This window comes from Pleurodeles waltl, chromosome 6, assembly GCF_031143425.1.
Source record: "Pleurodeles waltl isolate 20211129_DDA chromosome 6, aPleWal1.hap1.20221129, whole genome shotgun sequence".
NCBI classification, from domain to species: Eukaryota; Metazoa; Chordata; class Amphibia; order Caudata; family Salamandridae; genus Pleurodeles; species Pleurodeles waltl.
In genome coordinates this window covers 332,445,702-332,467,733 of record NC_090445.1, presented here as the reverse complement: position 1 = coordinate 332,467,733, position 22,032 = coordinate 332,445,702, and the positions used below count along the sequence as shown (strand labels likewise).

At 43.6% G+C, this 22,032-nt stretch overlaps 1 protein-coding gene across 1 annotated transcript in view; it reads right to left on the bottom strand.

Moving 5' to 3' along the window:
* The window catches only part of LOC138299703 (dehydrogenase/reductase SDR family member 4-like), a 244,332-nt gene that overhangs the window by 125,570 nt on the left and 96,730 nt on the right, over nt 1–22,032 (bottom strand). The window contains exons 3-5 of the mRNA XM_069238200.1: nt 20,714–20,891; nt 11,738–11,839; nt 9,797–9,867 (exon numbers count right to left, since the gene is read on the bottom strand). Of these exons, the coding sequence (XP_069094301.1) occupies nt 9,797–9,867; nt 11,738–11,839; nt 20,714–20,891 (351 nt within the window). The remainder of the gene's footprint in view (nt 1–9,796; nt 9,868–11,737; nt 11,840–20,713; nt 20,892–22,032) is intronic.

Here is a 22,032-nt window from a genome sequence, read left to right as displayed (position 1 = left end):
TCAAGTCTGCTTGTTCCTGAAAGCTGGGAAGATGGTGATTTTAGCACCGCAAGCACTTTCTTGATGCCATTTTCAGGGAAAAAAAACACAAGCATTCTGCAGCCTTTTTTCCATTTTTTTTTTTTTAAAACAAAATTGCTGCTGTATTTTGGCTAATTTCTTGGTCTCCTCCAGGGGAACCCACAAACTCGGGGTACCTCTAGAATTCCTAGTATGTTGGAAAAAAAGGATGCAAATTTTGCATGAGTAGCTTATGTGGACAAAAAGTTATGAGGTCCGAAGCGCAAACTGCCCCAAATAACCAAAAAAAGGCCTGGCACCTGAGGGGGAAAGGGCCTGCAGCAAAGGGTTTCATAGGCCTATGGTTCCCTGGGTCATATTTACTGCCCTTTTCAAATACAGGCACAACTACAGCCATGTGCCAAGAACTCACATCACCCCCCCACTCCAAAACTGTTATATATAACAGATAAAAGGAGCCCAGACATATAGTTCTGAGAAAAACAGATCCCCAGGAATAGAATCAGGTCCTGGTGCCTTGTTAGAGGGAATAAACTTTATAGCCTCCTGTATATCCTTAAAAGGAAAGACCAACAGAGTGTAATCCCTTCCCCAGGAGTACTGAAGCATATCATTGCTAGTATTAAAAAAATTATGATTGGGTGCATTAGCCTTTTGAAAATGGTTCACCCACGTTTCTGGTCGAAAACGGTAGGCCACCCAGGTGGTGGCATGGCGACTCCCATGGGCCACAGTGCCCCAAAGGGCCTTGGAGTCTCCTGGCCTACCTACATACGTCTACCAGATTCCTCCATCCCAAGTATTTTGGCTTTTAACAAGACACTTTTGCTAAATTTCCTAGCTCTCTGAATGTTAGATAAATGTCCTGCTTTTAGTGACTGCATGAGGGCAGACCTAGCCTTCCTGCAGTGCATATCAAACCATGGACAACCATAGCCTCATTTGTAAAGCCTTACTCCCTTTGTTAGTTAAAAGCTATTGAAGTGAGTTGAACAGCTTTTCATGGAATTAATTACTGAGATGTTGTCAAAAGCTTCCATCCCACAATGTTCTAAGAATTCTAGAGTGTCAGCGATCTGCTCGTATACAAAAGCAAGGACATTTGGGTCTCTATGTACTGACTCCCATCTTATGGCACGCTTAATATTCTCGCAGTAGGTTCAAGGGACCATTCTGATGAGGTGCAACCACCTTTAGAGTCAGATTTAGAGGCATTGTGGTCACTATCATGATGTTCCACCACCATATCTATGAGGGTAGATCAAAGCTGTATTGATAAAAATATGTAGTCAATATGGGATTTTTGATGCAGACGCTTAACCATATGGGAACCTGAGCAGTCAGAATTTGTCCTGCCATTACAAGCGGAAAGAGGGTTTCGGGGGCCCCATGGAGGCCCGTGCACTGCCCATGCACTTGGCATGGGCATTGCAGGGGCCCCCATGGACAGCTCCGCCGCCCTTTTTACTTACGGGCAGTGAAAAGCGCGACAGGAGCTATTTCACCCAATGCACCACAACATTGCCACCGACTCGATTACAAGCCGGCGTCAATCTTGTGGTGAGTTTCCCGCTGGGCCAGCAGGCGGAAATGCTGTTTCCACCCAGTGGTAAGCTCATAATAGGGCCCGCGGAGGCACAGCAGCATAGGCGGTCATCCTGACGCGGGACTTTGGCCGCCCGCCAAAGTTGTAATGAGCCCCTAAGTCTCCTCAAATCTCAGCCCTATGGTATTTGCCCATGCTGCAAACCATTAATCCTCAAGGAAGGCAAGGCAGCACACTGCTGCTTAATAAAATACCAAATCAGCTGTGAAGCCTAATAGAGGAGACAACATTCCACTTTCAGTTGTGGAGTCTCCTTCCATTCACAGAGTTGACACAGAATATAAAGCGACTTATTATTGCAGGAAGAGTTATCAGAACATCCGACTCGCCCAGAAAACCTCTGAACCCATCAGCTTTATTCAGTACATTTGGGGAAGCGATGGTGTAGGGAGAAGCAGAAAGACTTGAAATACATTAAAATCAAACCAGCGAGAAAAGAGATGTAGTTGAGCCAGCGATTGTGTTCTGGACAATCAGACATGGTGTGCAGACTGAACGCTGCTTCCCTTAGGGCCGCTTATCATCTGATTAGGAGGCCATGGTCATGAATGGTTCACAGTTAAGCAGTTTTTTGAGTCTGTACAGGACACTAGCTAGTTTTGAATAGTATGTCTAATTCAGCTTTGGCGTACCTTTACAAATCAGGTCATCATATCCACATCGCCAATGTCGTTGATGATCACCAGTTCATCGCTATCTGACACTTAGCGAGGGCCAGTGGTAAGTTTAGGAACTGAGTGGTGACTTGTGGGCTTCAGTTTGAGGCATAAACCCTAGTAAAGAAATCTGTGGTGAAGCGAAACCCTCCATTTTCGTCCACCACGTCAGGCACTTGGTGATCTCCCCCCCTCCATTAATGGCCAAACATGACCAAACCAATGTTAGAACGTAGCGTTAGTTTGGTTGCATCCAGGACATATCAGTGGGATCTCAGATTACATGACCTGTAGGTATGCAGGTGTTAGTTATATTCTGTGGATGTAATTGAACTGGATAAGCTTGAGGCAGGTTTTGACTGAGATGTATTGTACCTGTTGTACAGCTCAATCACATTCAGAATCTCTGAGGGTCTCGCCCAGATCATGCACCCATTTGTCTTTCAGAGATGCAATAGATTTTAATCTGATGTTTTTTATGGCCCTGTATGCGAGTGTGATGAAATGTCGGCCATTGCTGAGCACCTGAAGTGTTTGCGTCAGCTCTGAGAAGGACAGAATATGACCCAATTTTGTGAAGGAGTGATGGCAGGCCTAAGGTATAGTTGCGCATAAACAACAAGATTTTCCCCAGTACACTGAACATGACCGCAGGGGGGCTATAGCCAGGGCATAGGGCAATGCTGACAGTGGGCACCCCTGCCTCGTTCCACACTGGAACAGCCAGGAGTTTGAGATGACATTCCCTATTTTCACTTGAGAAGACTGGGCAGCACAGAGAAGTTTTACCCATTTGATGAAATTGCACCCAAAGCTCATGCACCGCAAGGCCCCCCAGAGGAACCCCCATTCATGTATGACACTATTATAAATTACTTTATCAGATGCAGTCACCTATCCACCATAATCATCAGTGAACAAAGGTTTAATGACACCTCTACCCCCTAATCTCAGTCCTAATCAATTACACACTAGGTCATGAAAACAGATCAGCGGCTAATGGGTGAAGCAAAGCCATAATCTACAAAAATTATATCCGTACCTCACAAATTCACCTCTTCACCATCAATTCCTTCAAAGGCATTGGACTCAGTATCAAGACCTCAACCAACAGTAATACAAAACTCTCCCCTGCTATTGACCACAAAGCTCATCGGAGGATTTCACTAAACATTTCATCTTCTCCTCCTTCTTTCTGAACTTTTCCTCACATTAAAACACCTTCTCCATGCTGGTGAAATTGATTATCTAGTTAGATGAGAAATACTTGACAGTGAAAGCCATGCTCACCAGCTCCTTACATCATCTATCATTGCTTAGCCACCATCGTTGAACATGGCATGCAGGTCAACTGACCACTAAACTCACGCATATAGTCAAATCACAAAGCCTTCAACTTCACGATTTGTCTCTTTTACATATATCAGAAGGGAAACACCAATAAACCTATTCTCTTATGGTCAGTAAACAAAATAGCTAGCTCATTATTTAAATCTACCTTAGTGCTCCCATTCTCTAACATTGACATAGCTGTCTAAAATTCTTAAGAAGCCATACAGTGGATAAATGTGCTCCCATACAAAATTGTCACAAGGTGGAGCCCAAAACCAACAACACGGCACAAATGCCTCAGTCCCACCACCACTGCTTGCTTCAGAGACATTTGCACTACATACCACAAGGCCATTTATGTATCCAAGAAATGTGCCTTCAGTGACAGGGTGACTCAAGCCACACGCCCAAAAGTACTATTTAAACTAGTTCAAAAATTCATCTCCCCTCAATGGACTGTAACTGCCATACAACACACCCAGGACTGACACAAATAACTGGGTTACCTTTTTATAGCCAATCAGTCAAAAATCACAACCAACATATCCCTCACATGTTTTCTTCATCCACTTCTAACATGCCCTTCTACAGTAACTTTCATAACTCTATTCCAGCAACTTGACAAGTGCTTCACATTAAATCCCTCTGACTCCCAGGATATCCTAATATAGCCTGATAGCCTGCCCCCAAGGGTTTTACCAGTTTCTAAAGGCCCTGAACGTGAGTTATAGGTCAGAGTCACAGGCGAGGGCCTAAAACAAGGGAGAGGGCCTTTAACAACCGGTATAGCCTGAGACATATGGGCTATAAGGCTATTAGAACATTCCATCCTCTAAGGGTAGAATGTCCTACATTTAAAAGGGGGAAGCATGAAGACAAAAATGGAATGTTGGCGCTCTGGGCTACTTCATTGTCTTTAATGGAGCTGTCAACATTCCAGTGTTCTAATTCTAACAAAATTACTAAGACTCAGCAAGGGCACAGGGGACCTTCATCATTCTGTAAGTGCCGGCATGCCAGTTGAAACTATTTCACCGATAGCTGATTTCGGTGGCGGCTCTTTATGAAATGAAGAAGTACCACTTCCCTGAACAACACAACCTGGTACCACTACTCTTCATGCAAGCTTCCATCGACACTGCTAACCCCATCCATTACTTTCCAATTACTAGATCTCCCAGATATTGGAAAGGGTGGTCGCTGCTCAAATTCAAGCCCATTTAGAGAAAACTTCACTCTTGGATTTCCACCTATCTGGCTTGTGAACTAGACAATGAACTCACAGCTTGGGACAGCATAACAGAAAAAAGTTAACATAATAAATAGGCCCTGCTCATGCTCCAGCCATATTTAACACTAGCTCATACCATTCTTCCACACAGGCTACAACTTGTGGAACTGTCTCAGTCATTGCTCTGAGCTGGTTCAAATATTTTCTGTCTAATCAACCAAAAATCAAGATTTTGAAATCCCTACACTCCCAATCAACTCGAGGATCACACAGGCCTACCTCATCTCCCTTACTGTATCTACATCAAGCCCCTCACGGGCATCCACAGCAGCCATCATCTTCTGTTCAAAGCTTGTGGTAGCAGCACCTAAATATATAAAAGAGTGTCCATCCGATTTGTGACCATATTTGACCTTCAAACTATAGAAACCTGGACCGGCTAAAGTAGCTCTAATCTGAAAAGTTCAAAAAAACATCTTAGTCACTCAATATTTGTCATGCATCCAGGCACAAAACGGACATGGTTTGCCTCCCATGCCTCTGTTTCATTTGCCAAAATATCCCCAAAAATTCTGAAGAAAGAAATTTGAGCTCCATCTGAGAGGTGGATTCAACCTCATTTCAGATTAGAGCAGTCGTTGAAAGTCACCTTTTTAACACTAAAGCTGCTCAAAACACTTTAATGCATGAAACCCGAATAATTCCCTTTCACTAATAGATGCACTGATTGAATCCTAACCTGATTACAGTAGTGCCCTGTAGATGTTCTTCCAGTAATTCTGTTTAACAGACTACAGACACCCCCAGAATGTGACTGGTGGCCTCATATTTCGATGCGAAAACTGTCCCCAACTGGCTCCCAGTACAGGAAAGAAACAATTTCATTATATTCTGTCTTACCTACTTTGAATGATTTACCCTCACAAATATCCAAGCCAAGATAATAAAAAGACACCCACTAGTTCGCACTACACCTTTTACATATAAAAACAGGGTTGATTTTGCTTGAGTTAGAGCTATTGGCATAGTAAATGCATAACTGGCCTTTTCTTGTGACATAAGTTGGTCAACCCTGCCGCATAATTTGGTCCCCTTTGCCACATAATTACAGTGACCCTGCATATAACTGAAGCACTTCCATTCACTGCAGAAAGCCTTGCCCTGATAACCTTGAACACGTTACTTTGTGAAATTACCAACATTTTTTAAGTCTTTCCAAACAGAGAGAGATGAAAGTGTGTGGGTGTGTTTTTGCCTGTGTGTAAAAATTCCTGATGAAAACCGACAGACCCCACACCATACCCGACTGAAATCAGCTTTCCATGCCACAAAGCATACCAAGGTATGCATTTTAAAGCAACTTCAAGCTCAGCATCTATGTAAATTATTGGTGCTGGGCGATTTATGACTTAAAATCTTCTATAAATTCACAGCGGTTATTTTGCACTTTTATATGGCGCAAACTCGACCTGCAGGCATCAAAGCGCTTAACAGGAGCACCAATTATATTACACAAGTGCAGATTCATTTTATGGGGGCATGGGGAGATTAAGTGAATTGCTCAGGCAGAACCACAGGATGGTGAACCAATGTGAATATTCAAACCTTGTTGCCCAGTTACAAAGGGAGTGGCTTTGGGGCTACACCACATTTGAGACATCTGTTGACGGAGCATGTTAATGACAGTGGGAACGCTTTGGATAGTAGGGACCAAAAAAAAAAAATAATAATAAGATTAAGTAAAGCTTTTGAAATGTAATCAAGAAGAACATGGTTACATTAACGCTTTTAACTTATAATATGGTGGCTGAAAAAAACCTGCAACATTTACCGTTCTAATGTGCACAATGTGGGGAAACTGTGCAGTACCACAGGCTGTCCCTAGATGCCCCTTGGGAGCTCTTTTGGCCACATAAGGTACTGCACCCTTCAATCTTGAATTCCACAATGACTTTCAGGTGCTGTGCTGAAAAATGAAGCACAATGCCCGTTTTGTGAAAAGTTTTACACTGTGCATTCAGGTTATCAGGCAGGGGAGACAAGAGTAGTATGCTGGCTGAAAACAAAAATAAGTAGCAACATACTGGAAAAAGCAACACTCAGAGAGAATGCTAGATTAAGTAAAACATGTGAAATGTAAGCGGGAATGTTGGAAATTGCCCTTTTTGCAGGGTCATCCCTAGTCTTTTTGCCTCCTTCCTCCTATTTATTCTGACCTGTTTTTGTTGGCTTTAGGACTCTGGGCACTTTACCACTGCTAACCAGTGCTAAGGTGCATATGCTCTCTATGTAAAGTGTACTGTTGATTCGTTTATCCATGATTGGCATATTTGATTTACCGGTAAGTCCATAGTAAAGTGCACTAGAGGTGCCCAGGGCCTGTAAATCAAATGCTACTAGTGGGCCTGCGGCACTGGTTGTGCCACCCACATTAGTAGCCCTGTAAAGATGGCTCAGACCTGCCACTGCAGTGTCTGTGTGTGCAGTTTTAAACTGCCAATTGGACTTGGCAAGTGTACCCGCTTGCCAGGCCTAAACCTTCCCTTTTGCTACATGTAAGGCACCCCTAAGGTAGGCCCTAGGTAGCCCCATGGGCAGGGTGCAGTGCAGTTTTAAGGTAGGACATATACTAGTGTGTTTTATGTGTCCTAACAGTGATATATTGCCAAATTTGTTTTTCACTGTGTAAGGCCTATCTCTCTCATAGGTTAACATGGGGGCTGCCTTTATATATCCGTAAAGCGCAGATTCTCTTTGACAGCAGATAAAAATGTGGAGTTTAGGGTCTCTGAGCTCACAATTTAAAAATACATCTGTTACTGAAGTTGGTTTTTAGATTGTTAGTTTGAAAATGCCACTTTTAGAAAGTAGACATTTTCTTGCTTAATCCATTCTGTGACTCTGCCTGTTTGTGGATTCCCCGTCTGGGTCAGTTTGACAGTTGGGCTGTTCACACCTCTCCTCTAGACAGTGACACAAAGGGGGCTGGGGTATAGACTGCATATCTTGATTATCCATCTGTGCTGGAGGGGAAGAGAGGTGTGGTCACTCACACCTGAAAGGACTGTGCCTGCCCTCACACAATGCCATCTCCGACCCCCGGGTGAGTTTCTGGGGCCTGGCCTGGACAACGAAGGATCTTGCAAACACTTGAGACTTTGCTTAGGAGTTTGCCAACTTCAAACGCAGAACTGGGTATAAGAAGAAGACCCAAAACCCCAGACTTTGAGAACGCTTTTGGAAACCAAGAGGAACCTCTGCCTGGAGAAGAGCTGAAGGAGAAGAGCTGCCCTGCCTGTGACTGTGCTTTGTGGAGCTATCCTGCAGTTGCTGCTTCTGCCAGAGTAAAAGGACAAAGACTGCACTTTGTGTGCCTTCCATCTTGTGAAGATCTCCAAGGGCTTGATTTAGAGCTTGCCTCCTGTTGTTTGAAGTCTCAGGGACAGCAAAGACTTCTCTCTGCCAGCACCTGGAGTCTTTGGAGAGACTTCTACTCTGCCACGTGGTGCCCATCCAGTTCCTGGGACCCTGAAAGGAGAAGCTGGCAGCCTAAGAGGAAGAAATCCATGCACAGAACGCCGTTCGGGGAAATGATCGATGCAACTCCGATCTGCGGCTGGAAAATCGCCGCGCCGCCGGCTCTGCGGCTGAAAAACGACACTCGCCTGCAACGCGACTGGAAGATTGACACACGGAGCTGAGGAAACGACGCGCAGCATCGCTGACGGAGGCTGGTGAGATCGCAACCCGCGCTCCGTGGTTTTCAGATCCTCGTGCGGCTGGATTTCCGATGCAAGTAGCGCTGGGTGTGTAAAAACAACACAAGGCCTGCCCAGACCCGAGAGTGCTGACCAGATTGACGCATCGCTCTCCGGCGGAGAGAAGAAACAATGCGCACGATCCGACGAAAGGAGAAACGACGCAAGGTCTCGCTCGTGAGTGAAATCTATGCATCGCAAGTCCTTTTCGACACACACTCGCCCGTGCTGGGTTATTTTTGATGCACCCAAGGTACATTTTCACGCTAACAGTGTTTGTGTGTGTTTAAAACTACATGAAGACTCATTTGCTTTTTAATTGATAACTTGACTTGTGTATTGTGGATTTTTGTTGTTTTGGTCTTGTTTTGTTCAGATAAATATTTCCTATTTTTCTAAACCTGTGTTGTATCATTTTGTAGTGTTTTCATTAAGTTACTGTGTGTGTTGGTACAAATACTTTACACCTAGCACTCTGAAGTTAAGCCTACTGCTCGTGCCAAGCTACCAAGGGGGGAAGCAGGGGTTAGCTGAGAGTGATTCTCTTTTACCCTGACTAGAGTGAGGGTCCTTGCTTGGACAGGGGGTAACCTGACTGCCAACCAAAGACCCCATTTCTAACAGGGAACAACATGGTTATGAAAAGGGATGCTTCGCCGAAAAAAAAGTCCCCCAAAGAATAGATAAACACGACAAAGCGTAAGTATACCTTGGTTAGTCCCTGGCACTGAAACAAACAAATGAAATTGCTTTAATGCCACAGAAGTATAATAAAAGTATATAAGAGGCTGTACGCTTACGCTCGACCTAAAAACGAGCATCTGTGGCATAAGAGTTGCAGCCCCAGCACCCCATACCTGCACAATTCTTCCTTTAGGCATCTGCATTTCTAACTCCCTCTTGAACTTCAGGCACAAACTTAAAACACACTCGAAAACTAATGGGGCTCCCACTATAATTGCAATAATGTATGTTTTACTGATGTGTTCTAATTTACTCTACTTTCTTTTCAATATGCGGTTCTCTCTACATCTGTAAACACATTGTAAATTACTCCTGCGTCTATTATGTATTATTAAATTATCTCTATCTTTTGTACCTTCCATATGTAACTGCTCTACTTTGTCTCACGCATCTAGCGTCAATTAAGTTGTGCAAACAAACAAACATAAACAATGAGGGCTCGCCTCACCCTCGCTTCTGCATGTGAGGAACCGACAGCTTCGCCATCAAGAACATCGACTTCACGTTCACTTCAAAGATCTGCAATAATAAAAAAAAAATGGAAGGATTATTAAAGGAAAACAGAGGACCTGGAAGTATAAACATTTTTGGCATTTGAGCTATGCTCATTCAATGTCATTTAATGGTCATAGAGGGAAATCTTGGTGAAGTAAAACCATCGAGATGTAGTCAGTGTAGAGTATAGTTCTTCAAGTTACACCTGGTGCTGCTCTGGGTTGGGAGAGTTGCTGAATCATCAAAGTTCTGAGTCTCTTGGTGATTTCGAAGGAACAGAAGGCCTAAACTTCACAGGGGTGGCTACCGCTAGGATGGGCAACGCAATAACCCTTCGGGAGCTACGGCATCAATAACAGATTAGGTAAATTGTTAGCAAAAGAATCACGTGTGAAGTTATTTAGGCAAAAAATACAATGAAGCGGTGTCAAAACAGTTAATCTGAAGACACAAAAGGTCAAACTATTATTCATATTTCACCACTGACAAAAGGACAGACAGGCGTACACAGACAAAAGTTCAAAAGAATTAGATTGTTTATGAGTCCTTCTTACAGCATCATAGATGAATATATGTATGTATAAATGCAATAATCTATGGTGCTCTAACGAGGTCTTTAGTTTATTTTACATGATTAATGTATGTTGGTTTGAGTATGCCTAATGAACCTCCCAATTTTGACTTTTTTTCTACCGTAAACAACATAAGTAATTCTTTTGAACTTCTGATTGTGTACGCCTGCTTGTTCTTTTCTCGATGGATATATATGATTAATCATTTGACCTTTTGGGTCTTCAGATCAACTCTTTTTATTTTTTGCCTAAATAACTTCACAAATGATCCCCTTGCTCGCAATTTACCTTATTTATATTGTAAACTTCACAGGGGCGGATTTATGAAATTGCGGAGTAAAGAGCAAGGGATTTTCCTTCTTTCTAAACTTGAGATGAGCTGGTCGATGATGTAGTGCAAGCAGAAGATCATTTCAGGGCAGAGCACCTGCCTTCCCGAAAGGAGCAGTCAAGTACTGCTTTCACAGAGACATCTGGTGCCCAGGGCATGGAGTGCTGCAGAGGTAACACAGGGCCAGATGTAGGTAAGTGGCAAATTGCAACTCGCAATTCGCGATGCAGAAAGGTGTCTCAGACACCTTCTGCGACTCGCTATGGGGTCGCAAAGACCCACCTCATAAATGTTTATGAGGTGGGTCGCAGTTTGCGACCCCATAGCGAGTCTAGGCACTCACGGAGATGGTGGCCTGCTGGAGACAGCAGACCACCATGTCCGTGACTGCTTTTAAATAAAGCAGTTTTTTTTTCTACCTGCAGCCCGCTTTCCTTAAAGGAAAACGAGATGCAAATAGAAAAAATACCGAAACCTTTTTGTTTCGTTTTTTTTTCAGAGAAGGCAGTGGTCCATAGGACCACTGCCTGCTCTGAAAAAATAATTTTGTGAGCATTCACAAAGGGGAAGGTGTCCCATGGGGACCCCTTCCCGTTTGCGAATGAGTTACCATCCACTTCAAGTGGATGGTAACTGCGAGTTGATTTGCGACCGCTTTTGCGGTCACAAATCAACTCTACATCGCGGTGCGCCTCGCAAATAGGAAGGGAACATCCCTTCCTATTTGCGAGTCTGAAACACATTTTGCGAGTCGGTACCGACTCGCAAAATGTGTTTCTGCATCGCGTGAGGCCTTTTGCGCCTCGCAAATGGCGTTTTTCGCCGTTTGCGAGGCGCAAAAGGCTACCTGCATCTGGCCCCTAGTTCCTGTGGGATGGAAAGCCAAGTAGGGATCATTCACTATCTACTGCTGACTGGTGTTGAATGGATGGTCACGGTCTGCTCCCCATCACATGCCATTTATTATGTTCCATAGAGGACACAGCCTTACCTTATCCCACACTTCAGCTGTTGAATCCAAGATATTTCCAAAGAATGGACTGACTGCGACATTGGAAATCATGTAGTCTATTCCGCCTTGCCACTCCAAAGCCTGATCGCAAAAAGAGCATCCTATTAGTAAGACATGCAATAAAGGCATTCGATTCATGGTTTATTTTTTTCTCATTCAGGACAGTATCTGCTGGTCAATAATGTCAAGAATTAATAATGTATGGACTGATATTCTAAATTCTGCTCTAATTCTATGTCAGGTTAGGATTATAACCACTATCTTCACTTCATTCTCATACCGCAGTTCGCACTAGATGCCAACGCATACTACACATCCCTTAACACACAGAGAGAAAATGTAGTTTAGAAATGTAAATGTAGTTTAGAAATGACCAGTCACAGAGCCAGCTGTGAAACATCCAGACGACTATCCTCCCGCTTTTCTTCGCTGCTCCAGGAGCAGATATGTGCACCTTTCTTTCTTTCTGTGTGGCATTTCTCTGCCAGGTATTAGAGCCAAGGCCGGACTGGCTGTAGCGGCATCGGGCATTTTTCGGGAGGCTGGAGGGGTGGGGGACCGGTTTTGCATTAGTGCTATCAGAAAACAGATGACTATGTCCAGCAGATGAAGGCTCCCCAGGTATGTCATACCCAGGGGATGTCTTCCACAATCGCTCATCAGAATGGTCACCAGTGGACAAGGTGGCACAATATGTAGCCAGAAGGCTGTGTAATCATCTTGGCAAAGAGGCCAGGAGATGCTCAGGAACGGTGTCCATGCATTGCTGTGGAGGGGAATGTGACCACTGCACCTGAGATGACTAGATGGGCATTTTCCTTGGTAAGTTCGTAAAATATCCCAAGAAACAGACAGATAGGTCCAGGAGGGCATGTGCGGCTAAAAATGTTAGATGTTAAAGGATCACATACAACCCGACCCTGGATATGACTGGGGAAGCAAAAGACTCAGGGTCTCTGATTTCCTCTAAAATCCTATTCGGCTGGGCTCAGAGAACAAGTAGGTAGGTTTCCTTTTGCGAGGTGCACCTCGCAAAAGGAAATGCAGAAAGGTGTCTCAGACACCTTCTGCGACTCGCTATGGGGTTGCAAAGACCCACCTCATAAATATTTATGAGGTGGGTCGCAGTTTGCGACCCCATAGCGAGTCTAGGCACTCACGGGGATGGTGGCCTGCTGGAGACAGCAGACCACCATGTCCGTGACTGCTTTTCAATAAAGCAGTTTTTTTTTTCTATTTGCAGCCCGTTTTCCTTAAAGGAAAACGAGCTGCAAATAGAAAAAATACCGAAACCTTTTAGTTTTGGTTTTTTTCAGAGCAGGCAGTGGTCCATAGGACCACTGCCTGCTCTGAAAAAATATTATTGTGAGCATTCACAAAGGGGAAGGGGTCCCTTGGGGACCCCTTCCCGTTTGCGAATGAGTTACCATCCACTTCAAGTGGATGGTAACTACGAGTTGATTTGCGACCGCTTTCGCGGTCACAAATCAACTCTACATCGCGGTGCGACTCGCAAATAGGAAGGGAACACCCCTTCCTATTTGCGAGTCTGAAACACATTTTGCGAGTCGGTACCGACTCGCAAAATGTGTTTCTGCATCAAGTGTGGCCTTTTGAGCCTCGCAAACGCCGTTTTTTCGCCGTTTGCGAGGCGCTAAAGGCTACTTACATCTGGCCCAAAAATCTTTCTGGTCAATGCCAACTGTGCTATATTGACAGAAAGGCGCAAGTCATTACTATTCTAAGTTGACCGTAATTGGTGTGATCTGGCCTTTTTGGAGGCGAGGACAGTGGCAAGTAGAAGTGAAGTATGTTTCTATCTTTGCACTACTGCAAAAGGCTCAGGTTTTAATTAAAAAGATCTTCAGTCAGAATGTTTTTGCAGGGGCTGGTGGAGGAAGGGAATGCTCTGCCGCTGTTCATCCAATCAAGGTCCTCGGTGAGGGCAGAATTACAGGAAGGGACAGTGGCAGGACCACAGCTATTTGTGGGATTCTTTCTCTCTTGTGTTTACATCAAATGTCATGGATATAAGGGTTCCTTTAGGTGTACCCCGAATCTGATAAGTCTGAACACTTCATCCCAAGTAAAGATAGTTTGGAAGTTATCACTATTTTGTCACAAATGGCAGGAACTTATTTACAATGCTTGGGTCCCTCAGAAAGTCGAAGGGCTTCAAATAGAGTTTTTCAGATTGCCGAAGCAATGGTGGAGGCCAAAGCTGATTACGTTCTCAGTCAAGATTCTGAGTTGATTGATCAGGAAAGGTATTTTTGCTGTGACCCCACAAGGTTTTCTGACCAACTTCTTTCTAATGGAAAAGACGGACAATGACCACCTGCCGGTAATAAACATAAAGGGGTTTGAGTTGTTCTTATGACATTTCATGATTAAGGGCATCCACATCCTCAGAGATGTCCTTGGGACATTAGATTGGATGGTCCCACATTGCAGGCTTCGCTAGAGGTGGCAGGTATTTGGAATCCGAGCCCTCCCTTTTGGCCTGTCCTCACCAATGCGCTTGTGTTTCACCAATGTTTTGAGACCAGTAAGGAAATTCTTCAGGGTGAGGGGGGTAAGATTAATCATCTCCCTCAACATTATATTGATAATATATGAGTGTCTCTTTCCCACCAATTGAAGATGGCAATATCCCTCCTTCAGGGCCTGGTATTCATTATCAACGCAGGCAAATGGGAATTGCCACCAACAGAGAAAGTCACCTTTTTGGGGTAGTTGAAGACTTAGTGGCAGCTTCCCCAAAGCTTTCCATCATCAATAGCTGAAACACCAAGAAACAACTCAGGATGACTCTGGCAAGACAAAGAATTTCACTTTGGCAACTCTCAGCAATTTCTCATTACCTCGATATGGGCGATTTTTCCTGGGCTGCTTCACTACCCAGCGCTTCAACATCTGAAAGCCTCTCACATGAGGAGAGCCCTGACATTCTCAGAATAAGGATGCGAGGTAGGAAATCCATTGTGGCTACAGCACATGGAAGCACAGAACAGGAGGGTGCTCTTCAGATCAGCCCCAAAAAGGTAATAGAGCTGGATGCCAACATAATAGACTGTGATGCCCATCTGAGGACTTTGCTCAGCCTATGCCTGCCAAGAGCCTGGAACTGTTGGCAGGCTTACTCTCTGTCTAAAGCTGGACAGAGAACAGGATGAAATGGCGTGTCTTTTTTGCTAAAACTGAACAGTGTGTCCACAGTCCATTATATTAATCATCTGGGAGGAAAACAATGGAAGGCCCATGCAGAGCTTGTGAAAGTCTCCTGGTTAATCAGGTTGGGGTGAGTAAGCAATACCTTCTGGGTTACCAGAATGATTTAGCTGATTGGCAATCCAGACACTGTCAGGATTCGAGCGCTGGATGCTGCACCTGGAGATCTTCTGGGCTGTAATGGACACATTGGGCCCATTCCCTTTTTCTTTGAGATTGGATCACCAATTCCCACAGTTTTGCAGCTGGAGAGTAGACCCAGAAGCTCTGTCAATGTACGCTTTCTGACAGGAGTGGGGCAAGTAGAGCAACTATGCCTCTCTACCGTTCGCCATGATAGTTAGTGTAGCAGTGCAGGTAAGGAAGCGAATATGGTTCTCATCAACCTGATTTAGAGATCCAAAGTCCAGTTATGGGATCTGATGGAACGTTTTTACGATTTAGTGATTCCTCTCACCAACCATTGAACACATCTGAGAGATCCTCGTGGCTGGGCTTACTGGTTGGTGGAGGAGGGATTACTCCATCTCATGTTGGCAGATTAGAGGCAATGCTGGTGAATCCCAGCCCTTTCAGGACTTACTGAGGAAGTAATTGAGAAACCTGGGCAGAGAGCACTGTTATGCAAGACAGATCAGCCTGGAGCCTATGGTGTGCTTGGTTTGTGAAATGAGGTGGGGTCAAAAATTGTCCATGTCTTCAATTTCCCCTCCGAGTCTGTAGCGATAGGAAAAGCTTAAAGGTCAGTAAACTCTTTTAGATCCACTATAGCAGGTCATAATTTGATGTATAATGTGTGGGTGGGAGAACATCCCGTGGTTTGCAAGTTACTGCAAGGAGTCCGACTCTCGATTCACCCAGTGAGATTGCTTATGGGATCTGAATAAGGTTTTGAACCACTAGTTCCAGTCATATCAGAGTAATAAATTCCAGAAACTGAAGACTTTAACAGTTAAGCTAGCCATGTTACCATGCTTGGTGACCTGCAAAAGGGTATTAGACATTAAAGCCCTACACTTATCAGGTAGAGTGATCACTCCTCATGGGGTTACCTTTAAAGTGTTTATACATACCACAGGTGACATAAAGGTAATTTTTCTATCCAGAATTCAAGATTCACCAAAGCTCTGTGTGATACAGTGCATTAAGGCTTATGAAACCATGACTGAGAAAATTAGAGCCCCAGAGGTCAAAAACTGTTGATTGCTTTGAAAAAAATCCTTTCTGCTGGTTTCCTCACCTACCATTGCTAGATGGGTGAGGTGAGTAATGCAAGAAGTGGGCACTGACGTGCCCACATTAGGTGGGGACACAGTAAGAGGATCTATGGTGCTCAGTTAAAGCATATTATGAAGGCTGTGTCTGGTTGTCTGCTTCTACCTTCCAGCATATTTACTTTAAGCCAGTGTGAGATGTAGCTTCCCTAGTGGTGAGCAAATTTTGAACCAGCATAACCCTCCTCACTTGTCCTAACATAAAATGAAAAAAATACTAGCTATTGGGATAGAAAGTTTCCATTCTATTAAATACTCAAAGGCAAAGATTATCACACGCAGCGGATTTCCTCAAAGGAAAGTCCAAAAGGAGTACTTTCCTTGTGATTTACAGTGTAAGTAGTTGGATGTTATCATCTATCAAGAATGGTATTTTGAATTTCTGTATGTTAGAAATGGGGTCTTTTGTTGACAGTCAGGTTACCCCCTGTCCAAGCAAGGACCCTCACTCTAGTCAGGATAAGTCACACACAGTCCAAATTATCCTGTGCCCATCCTCTGGTAGCTTGGTACTGAGCAGTCAGGCTTAACTTAGAAGGCAATGCGTAAAGTATTTGTGCAATAAATCAAACAATAACACCATATAGCACTACACAAATACACCACACAGTGTTTAGGAAAATATATAATATTTACCTGGATAAAGGTGGGTCAAAACGATTAAAGTTGCAATAAGTAAATGTTGAGATATCACTGAAAAGTGATATAAAGTGTCTTAAGTCTTTTAAAAGCAAACAAAGTCTCTTTCAAGCACAAAGTTCACGTGAAAAATCTCCACAAAGAACTGCAGAGGAGGAAATGCGTGGAAACAAAGGGGTGTGCGTCAATTTCTTGGGCCACACACGGCTATGCGTCATTTAGTTTTCACGCAGGGACGGCGGTGCGTCAATTTCCAGAGCTCGGTCGTGGATCCTCTTCGGGTTGTGCGGTTTTCAGACGCCCCGGGGACGATGCGAGGATTTGCTGCGCTGGCAGGACGAAGTCACAGGGGCTGCGTCGTTCCGGTGGGCGTTGCGTCAAATTTTCTACCGCACAGCAGGTGCTGTGTCAATTCCTCTCTGAAAGTCGGGCTGCATTGTTCCGGCTCGGCTGTGCGTCGATCCAGTGGGCCGTGCGGCGAATTTCCGGTTGCTACGCTGGCACTGAGTCTATCTTCTTGTTGCGAAGTCCGGCTGCGTCGTTCTGGTCCGGCGTGCTGTGAAATTTTCTGTGCAGGCTGTGCGTCGTTTCTAGCAGGCTGTACATCAAATGTCACCGCACAAGGAGTCCTTCTTGTAGAGATGAAGTCTTTTTGGTCCTGAGACTTCAGGGAACAGGAGGCAAGCTCTATCCAAGCCCTTGGAGAGCACTTCTTCACCACAGCCAGAGAGCAGCAAGACAGCAGGGCAACAGCAAGGCAGCAGTCCTTCACAGAAAGCAGACAGGTGAGTCCTTTGGGCAGCCAGGCAGTTCTTCTTGGCAGGATGCAGGTTCTGGTTCAAGTTTCTTCTCCAGGAAGTGTCTGAGTTGGCAGGGGAAGAGGCCCAGACTTCAAAGAGTGGCTTAGAAGTGCACCAGGACCCCTTTCAGATTAATTCTGTCTGCCAGGGTCCCAATAGGGGGTGTGGCAGTCCTTCTTGTGAAGGCAGGCCCTCCACCCTCCCAGCCGAGGAAGACCCATTCAAAATGCAGATGTATGCAAAGGAGGCTGAGTATCCTGTGTTTGGGGTGTGTCTGAGTGAATGCACAAGGAGCTGTCAACTAAACCCAGCCAGACGTGGATTGTAAGGCACAGAAAGATTTAAGTACAGAGAAATGCTCACTTTCTAAAAGTGGCATTTCTAAAATAGTAATATTAAATCCAACTTCACCAGTCAGCATGATTTTATATCACCATTCTGGCCATACTAAATATGACCTTCCTACTCCTTTCAGATCAGCAGCTACCACTCAAACAATGTATGAGGGCAGCCCCAATGTTAGCCCATGAAGGGATCAGGCCTCACAGCAGTGCAAAAATGAATGTAGGAGTTTTACACTACCAGGACATGTAAACTACATAGGTACATGTCCTGCCTTTCGCCTACACAGCACCCTGCCCTATGGGTTACCTAGGGCATACCTTAGGGGTGTCTTATATGTAGAAAAAGGGGAGTTTTAGGCTTGGCAAGTCTAAGTGCTTATCTAGTAGAATTGCTAGATATTGATTCAGCATCTGCAATTGTAGGAACAGAACCCTGAAAGGAGGTCAAGATCCATAACCCTCTACGTGGAATACATCACATTAGCTGTTCTGTTCAAGATAGTCCATCTACGACTTTTCCAGTATTTGCCATTCCACCTCTTGATTCAGACCCTTATTCCCTGTATCTGCAAGCGAAATCCATTGGTTCACTTTAATAGTCAACAGGCAGTCCACATTTACACGTCTTTTTGAGGGTTTTATAACATCATAGGAGCATTCACTACATTACACCGTATTCGTGACTGGTGTTGAATAATCAGTTCTCTGACTGGCTGAGTTGTTTTACCAATGTAAAACAAGGAACATGGGCATTGAATACAAAAAATAACATTTTTAGAACCAGAATTAGTGAAATGTTTCAGCTGCCAAGTTCTCTCATTTAGACAACAAGTTTTTACAATTCTGGTGGAAGCACATGCACTGCAGTTACCAAGCGGGTAATGTCCAATCCTCGGTGTTAGCCCTCAGATGTTACTCAGTGTGCGTGATTCTGGCTCAATGTAGGCCCTCACCAGACTATCTCTCAAGTTTTTTTCCCCTTTTGAAGGCAACTAATAGTTTCTCAAGTGAAATGTCAAGAGAGGCTAACAAATGACAATTTTTAAAAATAATCTTTTTAATTCCATTTAACTCTGAACCATAAGTTGGAACACAAGTCAAACAAGAGTGAACAGCTTTCTCTTTGACCTGGAGTAAGGCTTGACAATCATATTACCAGGCACATTTCAGGTATCTTTTAACCAGTCTATATGGATAGCCTCTGTTGATCAATTTAAATATTAAAGTCTTGGATTCCAAAAAAATAGTTGTCTTTCTTGGTGCAATTACAGGTAATCCTTAGGAATTGCCCAAACAGTAAATTAAATTCCTGGGATGATGACTATTATATCTCAATAGAGTATTTCTGGCAGTGGGGTTAATATGTAGGGCTACATACAACTCACCCTCATCACCTGAAATTTTCAAATCTAAAAAATTAATGGAATGGGTATCACATTCCAGTGTAAATTTTAAGTTTGTATTTTGATTAATAATCCATTTGTGAAACTAGTAAATCACTTATTGGACCATGCCAACCAAAGAAAATGTCATCTATATATCTGAGCTATTTTGTGATGTAACTGCCATAAGGATTGCCCTCCTTATAGATGGTATGCTCTTCAAAAGTGCCCACATATAGATTTGCAATATCAGGAGCAAAAATAGCCCCCATCGCTACTCCTTTTGTTTGCACAAAGAACTCATCATTGAACAGGAAGTAATTGTGTTCCAGTGCAATCTGAGCATAACTTGTGATAAACTCAGTGGGGACTCTATGAGGTCTTGGTCTAGAGTCAAGAATGGTGGTGATTACCTCCAATGCCTCATCTTGTGGAATACTGGTGTGCAAGTTTTCTATATCCATCAAAACCAAAATGTCAACCTCAGGATTAAAAGGAGCCCTTTCGATTGAAGTGATCACAGACTATCTCTTGTGTATGACTTGGTTAGAGGTACAAACAGTTTTCTGAAAAAATCAATTCATTCTGCAAGTGGTTGTAAAACCGACTGGCAGCCAGGACTGTGTCAAGAGGAGGGTTATAACTCCTTCTTGGTTCTTCTGTTGGAATACAATTGTGTGATCTACGGGGGTTATATACAGTGTTGTTGTCTGTGGGATGGACATTTGTTGTATTTGTTGTAAATTTTTTGAACTTCCTGAATCCTATTGATTAATATATTGGATTTGAACAGTACAGAGTTGTCTTATTCATTAATTGAAGACTGGATCTTATGTACACAAATTATATTTAAGCAATTCCTCTAGGAGTATTTTAAGTGAGATACTATATGTACCCAGTTCCTAGGGCAATACTGGGTTGCCCTTAAGTGTGGTAATTTCACTATGGCATCAAGTGTGTTGTCGCCATAGCCCAGCTGAGAACACTAAGCATAGACTTTGATGAAGATTCTCTAATGAATTGGGCCAACAAAGAGTTTTGTGAACATAATTCCTATGCCTTCAGGATAGGGCTAGATGCTTCACACATAGGGAGCTCCTGCTCATGTTACAGGATTGGGCTTCGATCCTTTCAGAGAAACATAAGAGCTTGAAAAATTATAAATGGTATAACTATGGAATCGATGGTTTTAGGTCCCTTCGGGGAGTGGTGCTACGCTTTTGACTGGGCCGCCAGGTATAGAAAAAGGTCACTTAAATGCAAGGGCTGTGCAGGTGATACTTACTCTGGCTATCAGCCTCTGTTGGTCATCCTCTTTCCCCACATGGCATACAACTCCAGACACACTCAGGTTCTCAGCCTTCAGCTGTTCCACGGCCCGGTCCACATTCACCTTGTTACGGCTGCTCACCACCACATGTGCACCATCCTGTGCCATTCGCCGGGCGATTTCCAACCCGATCCTAGAAGAGGCCAAATAGGTGGTGTTAACTACGTTCCTGACAGTAAGGCTATCAGGGGTAGCACGCTGTTCATGGTCTTCCATGTCTCTGAATTGTGGGGTTGCAGTTGCCTTTCTCTTGTCTTTGACCTTTCTGCATTATGTTTTATTCCTACCCATTTATCCAGACAAAGAGGAAAGAAGTTGACCTCACTGAACTAGACTTCCAAGAGTAAATAATAAAAATATGGCAAAAAAACTGCAAAAGTGCTGGTAATATAATAATAATAATAGTAGTAATAGTAATAATAACAATAATAATAATGATAATAATAATAATAATAATAATAATAATAATAATACTAATAAGTTGTTACACCAGAATATATACAAAAAGAATGCCTTTTCTGATGGATGTTTGCCTAGTTTAGCTCGCCCTGGTATGATAAGGGGAAGTCTCATGCCCCTGTTGCAGGTAGGATTTCTGGTGAAGATTAAGAGGCTTCCAACCACCCTTGTCTCTTTCTTTCTTCTCATTTTAGAGGGGGTTACACCTAGAGAAATACATGTGCTGGAGAATTTTCGTCCTTAGCAGTAATGAATTCTCATTGAGGTCAACAGATCGTTGGATACTGCACAGGATGTGGTAGAACCATACAACAATTTTTCAATATAAACCAATTAAGTTACACAGTATGACCAACAGGGCCATACAAGGAAAACTCCAGTCTGAAATAAAGTTCATGGGTTATTAGAAGCTCAAGCTCAGAGTCATGTAGACAATTCGCAAGGCAATGTTATAAAGTACAGAATCAGCAACGGTTGCCCAAGGCGATGAAATAATTTCAAACAAAATAACATTAGAAGAACAAGGCACTCAACAAAGACTATGCAAAACATCAACAAAAGAACTTCATGTACAGAGAATAGATATTGCTCAATCTTAATAAGCTTTAGGCACTTTCAAATCAGAAAGTTTAATTTAGCTGGGCTCAGGGAAAACCCTACAGTTAGCCAATCAAGGGGAGACATGTGTGGGGCAGAACACATGTGGTCAAAAGACAAAAAGAACAAAGTGGGCAAAAAGAATTTGGGAAAAAGTAAATTCAGGCAGCAAGTTACTGACTATGGTAGGCAAAAGATAGGTAAAAAGGGAAAGTGTC